The sequence below is a fragment of the Salvelinus alpinus genome, chromosome 29, assembly GCF_045679555.1.
Source record: "Salvelinus alpinus chromosome 29, SLU_Salpinus.1, whole genome shotgun sequence".
Classification (NCBI taxonomy): domain Eukaryota; kingdom Metazoa; phylum Chordata; class Actinopteri; order Salmoniformes; family Salmonidae; genus Salvelinus; species Salvelinus alpinus.
The window spans coordinates 28,963,351-28,969,929 of record NC_092114.1 but is presented as its reverse complement, the minus strand read 5'-3'; the positions used below and the strand labels follow the sequence as shown (position 1 = coordinate 28,969,929).

General features: G+C 58.1%; 1 protein-coding gene across 4 annotated transcripts in view; it reads right to left on the bottom strand.

The window, feature by feature from the left end:
• LOC139558453 (PHD finger protein 14-like) overlaps positions 1-6,579 on the bottom strand; it is a 146,207-nt gene that overhangs the window by 103,354 nt on the left and 36,274 nt on the right. For all 4 annotated transcript variants that reach the window (XM_071373590.1, XM_071373588.1, XM_071373589.1 and 1 more), the window contains exons 13-15: positions 5,026-5,121; positions 2,097-2,203; positions 1,874-2,005 (exon numbers count right to left, since the gene is read on the bottom strand). In XM_071373590.1, coding sequence (XP_071229691.1) covers positions 1,874-2,005; positions 2,097-2,203; positions 5,026-5,121 — 335 coding nt within the window. The remainder of the gene's footprint in view (positions 1-1,873; positions 2,006-2,096; positions 2,204-5,025; positions 5,122-6,579) is intronic.

Here is a 6,579-nt window from a genome sequence, read left to right as displayed (position 1 = left end):
GTCTGTCCTGTCCGCCTGCCCGCGTCTGTCCGCCTGCCCGCGTCTGTCTGTCTGTCCGCCTGCCCGCGTCTGTCCGCCTGCCCGCGTCTGTCCGCCTGCCCGCGTCTGTCCGCCCGCCCGCGTCTGTCCGCCCGCCCGCGTCTGTCTGTCTGTCCGCCCGCCCGCGTCTGTCTGTCTGTCCGCCCGCCCGCGTCTGTCTGTCCGCCCGCCCGCGTCTGTCTGTCCGCCCGCCCGCGTCTGTCTGTCCGCCCGCCCGCGTCTGTCTGTCCGCCCGCGTCTGTCTGTCTGTCCGCCTGCCCGCGTCTGTCCGCCCGCCCGCGTCTGTCCGCCCGCCCGCGTCTGTCTGTCTGTCCGCCCGTCTGTCTGTCTGTCCGCCCGCCCGCGTCTGTCTGTCTGTCTGCCCGCCCGCGTCTGTCTGTCTGTCTGCCCGCCCGCGTCTGTCTGTCTGTCTGCCCGCCCGCGTCTGTCTGTCTGTCTGTCCGCCCGCGTCTGTCTGTCTGTCTGTCTGCCCGCGTCTGTCTGTCTGTCTGTCTGTCCGCCCGCCCGCGTCTGTCCGCCTGCCCGCGTCTGTCCGCCCGCCCGCGTCTGTCTGTCTGTCCGCCCGCCCGCGTCTGTCTGTCTGTCCGCCCGCCCGCGTCTGTCTGTCTGTCTGTCCGCCCGCCCGCGTCTGTCTGTCTGTCCGCCCGCCCGCGTCTGTCCGCCCGCCCGCGTCTGTCCGCCCACCCGCGTCTGTCCGCCTGCCCGCGTCTGTCCGCCTGCCCGCGTCTGTCCGCCTGCCCGCGTCTGTCCGCCTGCCCGCGTCTGTCTGTCTGTCCGCCTGCCCGCGTCTGTCTGTCTGTCCGCCTGCCCGCGTCTGTCTGTCTGTCCGCCGCCTGCCCGCGTCTGTCTGTCTGTCCGCCTGCCCGCGTCTGTCTGTCTGTCCGCCTGCCCGCGTCTGTCTGTCTGTCCGCCTGCCCGCGTCTGTCTGTCCGCCCGCCCGCGTCTGCCTGTCCGCCTGCCCGCGTCTGTCTGTCTGTCCGCCTGCCCGCGTCTGTCCGCCCGCCCGCGTCTGTCCGCCCGCCCGCGTCTGTCTGTCTGTCTGTCCGCCCGCGTCTGTCTGTCTGTCCGCCCGCCCGCCCGCGTCTGTCTGTCCGCCCGCCCGCGTCTGTCTGTCTGTCCGCCCGCCCGCCCGCGTCTGTCTGTCTGTCTGTCCGCCCGCCCGCGTCTGTCTGTCTGTCCGCCCGCCCGCCCGCGTCTGTCTGTCCGTCCGCCCGCGTCTGTCTGTCTGTCCGCCCGCCCGCGTCTGTCTGTCTGTCTGTCCGCCCGCCCGCGTCTGTCTGTCTGTCTGTCCGCCCGCCCGCGTCTGTCCGCCTGCCCGCGTCTGTCCGCCCGCCCGCGTCTGTCCGCCCGCCCGCGTCTGTCTGTCTGTCCGCCTGCCCGCGTCTGTCTGTCTGTCCGCCTGCCCGCGTCTGTCTGTCTGTCCGTCTGTCTGCCCGCCCCCGCGTCTGTCTGTCTGTCCGCCGGCCCGCGTCTGTCTGTCTGTCCGCCGGCCCGCGTCTGTCTGTCAGTCCGCCGGCCCGCGTCTGTCTGTCCGCCGGCCCGCGTCTGTCTGTCCGCCGGCCCGCGTCTGTCTGTCCGCCGGCCCGCGTCTGTCTGTCCGCCGGCCCGCGTCTGTCTGTCCGCCGGCCCGCGTCTGTCTGTCCGCCGGCCCGCGTCTGTCTGTCCGCCGGCCCGCGTCTGTCTGTCCGCCGGCCCGCGTCTGTCTGTCTGCCGGCGTGCGCCTGCCTGTCCGCCAGCGTGCGCCTGCCTGCGTCTGTCTGTCTGCGTATGTCTGCCTGCCCGCGTCTGTCCGTCCGCGTCTGTCCGTCTGTCTGGGTCTCCCTGCCTCTCTCACCAGTAGCTGTTCTTGGTCTTCTTGGGCATGCGTGTCAGCGGAGGATCCAGACAGCCCAGGTGGTAGTAGAGCTTGCAAGTGTCACACATCAGCAGGAGATGCTGGTCTTGGTTCTTCTTACAGATCCCACAGCTAAACAGGAACACACACACACACACACACACATCAGCATATAAGGACTTGTGCTTGTATGTAATGCCTGTTTGAATGTTTGTTTGTTTACCTGTAGAGGACAGCTGGTAGATTGGAGGACTTCCCAGGAGCTCCTCCCTCCTTCTTGCTGGGCTTCCTCTCTTTAGGGGCTTTCAGGACCGACGGGGAGTTCAGTTTCTGTCACAGAAATACACAAATAATACAATTGTAGGTGTACTAGAGACCTCTGAGAGAAGCAGTGAAGGACAGACAGGTCAAAGGTGCCCACAGAGAGGAGGGAGAGAGAGGACAGAGAAAAAGGGGAGAGAGGAAAGGGGGGGTGAAGAGAGAGAGAGAGTGTTTGTCTGTGGGGGGGGGGGGGGGGGGCTGTTGTTGGCTGGACAGACAGACAGACGTGGATGTGTGTTTATTTCTCCACTGCATCTCGTTGGCTACATGGTGGCTGCTGTCTGTCGCAGGTTAATTAGAAAACCGATCTGCTAGGGAGAGACTGGGGAGCTGGTGGGCCACTAAAAAGACAGGCTTCTCACTGGGGCAGCTCTAATCTGAGCACGCTCACTACGCCGTAGCCCACGGCTCCCAGGGACCGGTCCTGTGGGGGTGCCCGGGCCACAGGACCCCAGGGTGTGTGTGATCTACTAATTGTGGACCACAGTCCCCTTCTGCATTAGCTCAGTGAGTAGAAAACCCCTCAGAGAGATGGGTGTGTGAAGGTATATTCTAAAATAAGAATCAGAGACAGGCTGGACCAGCCTCAGGCCATCTGGCTGGTTCATACTGGGTGCGAGACAGGCTCTGAGGCTGTGGGGGACCGAGTGGCAAACACACACACACACACACTAGATAGCAAACACAGCACACACACAAACGGCACCCTGGGAAGGGTCAGCTGACAGGCACGCCTCAGGAAGATTCTCAGTGTATGACACAGGCGTGCACAGCATTTCAAATGAGATGCTTTACCTCAGTGCCAAACTGAACACTGCCAGGAAATGATAATGGTAAAAACACTGTGACCGGGTCTTTTGAAGTTTCACAATGTCTAGCGAAAAATGTTTCCTCTCCCTGAGACGTCCCCCACAATGACAACACTGACTCTGTATAGGATGAGGGATGGGTCTGCGGTCGGGTAACATCAATAATTTCTGGTAATGTACGGGACGGGCAGAGGGATGACAAATAGGAAATGAAAAGGTATCAGATAGATGACACAAAGCAACGCGGGGACGTGACTGATGTAGCTACTTAAACCTTTCCACCTTTCTAATTACGGGATTTATGGAGGTCGTTGCAGATCGACGTCGTTCGTTCAGTCTTTCTTTCCTCCCATCCTCTAGCTATATCACACCATCCATTTATCTGAAGCCAGCCCCCGTCGCCAGCCAAACTTTTAAATCAGCATCATGCATTCAGTTAGCCACTTACGTAGATGCATTTTGAAAGAGCTGATGACATATGCAGTTCCAGGCGCCACGGGCAACTGTAAGTTGTATTATCTAGGCCTACCTGCTAATCTTAGAGACTGGGTGTAACCAGGGGGTGTCTGTGTGTGTTGTGTGTGTGTCTTGCTATAGCATCCTGTCAGAGCTCCAACGCTCCACAGGCCTCTCATCCTCAGTTCTCATTCTCACCTCAACACAGCACCACACACACCAAGGCTGCTTTTAAAGAAGTGTCAGTGTCAGCACTTCCAAACAGGCTCTGTCACTTTCAAAAAAAGTTAAAAAGGTCTCACAGCAATTTCTGCAGAGCTGCATTTCGCACTCATTAAACAACCCATCACCCGTGGCGACGCATCTTGGCGATTTGGTTGCCATGGCGAGTGTGAACGTGGTAGAAAGCAAGCGGACAGTTTCTAGCTTCATTTAGAGTGGAGCAGAGCCAGGTCTGGTCTGCCTTCATGGTAAAGGACAGGTCAATCACTTACAGGAGACTATTATGGGCTGCAGAATTAACTCTGTGGGTTGCTATGGCTAATCTAGATTCCTCTCAATACTTCGTCATCACCAGGTCCTGGGCATGTAGCAGGGAGACCTGTCCGGTTGGGGGTTGATCCTCTGACTTCTCTGCCCTGCCTAGGTGTGATGAAACTAAAATTACAGGACAGGTGCTGGAGTTTGGTTTAGTGGGAGTGTTGCCAACTCAGGACTAAACATGAGAGAAATAGGAGGAGAAAGTGGACGAGGAGAAAGTGGACGAGGAGGAGAAAGTGGACGAGGAGAAAGTGGACGAGGAGAAAGTGGACGAGGAGAAAGTGGACGAGGAGGAGGAAAGGAGGAGGAGAAAGTGGACGAGGAGGAAAGGAGGAGGAGAAAGTGGACGAGGAGGAAAGGAGGAGGAGAAAGTGGACGAGGAGGAAAGGAGGAGGAGAAAGTGGACGTTGAGGAAAGGAGGAGGAGAAAGTGGACGAGGAGGAGAAAGTGGACGAGGAGGAGAAAGTGGACGAGGAGGAGAAAGTGGACGAGAAAGTGGACGAGGAGGAGAAAGTGGACGTTGATAAAGTGGACGAGGAGGAAAGGAGGAGGAGAAAGTGGACGAGGAGAAAGTGGACGAGGAGGAGAAAGTGGACGAGGAGGAGAAAGTGGACGAGGAGGAAAGGAGGAGGAGAAAGTGGATGTAAAGGGAAAGGAGGAGAAAGTGGACGAGGAGAAAGTGGATGAGCAGGAAAGGAGGAGGAGAAAGTGGACGTTGAGGAAAGGAGGAGAAAGTGGACGAGGAGAAAGTGGATGAGCAGGAAAGGAGGAGGAGAAAGTGGACGTTGAGGAAAGGAGGAGGAGAAAGTGGATGAGCAGGAAAGGAGGAGGAGAAAGTGGACGAGGAGGAAAGGAGGAGGAGAAAGTGGACGAGGAGGAAAGGAGGAGGAGAAAGTGGACGAGGAGGAAAGAGAATGAGAAAGTGGACAAGGAGGAATGAGAAAGTGCAAAAGAAGATAAGAGAAGGGGATGAGGAGGAAAGGAGGATGAGAGAGAGGAGAAGAAAGTGGTGTGATATTAACATACCTGTCCTAGGATTCCTCCCAACATGGTCCATATGGCATGGCCCTCACTCCTCAGAACACCGTTGACATTCTGCAGGTCCTCCAGAGACTCACACAGCTACAGAGGGAGAGACAGACAGGTCATGTAGGGGGGAGAGAGAGATAGAGAGAGAGACAGACAGGTCATGTAGGGGGGAGAGAGAGATAGAGAGAGAGACAGACTAGTTACGTAGGGGGGAGAGAGAGATAGAGAGAGAGACAGACTAGTTACGTAGGGGGGAGAGAGAGATAGAGAGACACAGGTTACGTAGGGGGGAGAGAGAGAGAGGTTACGTAGGGGGGAGAGAGAGAGAGGTTACGTAGGGGGGGGAGAAAGAAAGGTTACGTAGGGGGGAGAGAGAGAGAGGTTACGTAGGGGAGAGAGAGAGAGAGGTTACGTAGGGGAGAGAGAGAGACAGGTTACGTAGGGGAGAGAGAGAGACAGGTTACGTAGGGGAGAGAGAGAGACAGGTTATGTAGGGGGGAGAAAGACAGGTTACGTGGGCGGGGGGGAGAGAGAGACAGGTTACGTAGACAAGTTACGTAAGGGGGAGAGAGAGAGACAGGTTACGTAGGGGGGAAGAGAGAGACAGGTTACATAGGGGGGAAGAGAGAGACAGGTTACATAGGGGGGAGAGAAAGAGACAGGTTACGTAGGGGGGAGAGAGAGAGACAGGTTACGTAAGGTGGAGAGAGAGAGAGACAGGTTACGTAGGGGGGAGAGAGAGAGAGAGACAGGTTACGTAGGGGGGAGAGAGAGAGAGAGACAGGTTACGTAGGGGGGAGTGAGAGAGAGACAGGTTACGTAGGGGGGAGAGAGAGAGAGACAGGTTACGTAGGGGGGAGAGAGAGCGAGAGACAGGTTACATAAGGGGGAGAGAGAGAGACAGGTTACGCAGGGGGGAGAGAGAGAGAGACAGGTTACGTAGAGGGGGAGAGAGAGAGAGAGAGAGAGGTTACGTAGGGGGGAGAGAGAGAGAGCGAGAGGTTACGTAGGGGGGAGAGAGAGAGGTTACGTAGGGGGGAGAGAGAGAGAGGTTACGTAGGGGGGAGAGAGAGAGAGGTTACGTAGGGGGGAGAAAGAGAAAGACAGGTTACGCAGGGGGGGAGAGAGAGAGACAGGTTACGTAGGGGGGGGAGAGAGAGAGAGACAGGTTACGTAGGGGGGGGAGAGAGAGAGACAGGTTACGTAGGGGGGGAGAGAGAGAGACAGGTTACGTAGGGGGGGAGAGAGAGAGACAGGTTACGTAGGGGGGGAGAGAGAGAGACAGGTTACGTAGGGGGGGAGAGAGAGAGACAGGTTACGTAGGGGGGAGAGAGAGAGAGACAGGTTACGTAGAGGGGAGAGAGAGAGACAGGTTACGTAGGGGGGAGAGAGAGAGAGACAGGTTACGTAGGGGGGAGAGAGAGAGAGAGAGACATGTTACCTAGGGGGGAGAGAGAGACATGTTACCTAGGGGGGAGAGAGAGACAGGTTACGTAGGGGGGGAGAGAGAGACATGTTACGTAGGGGGGAGAGAGACAGGTTACGTAGGGG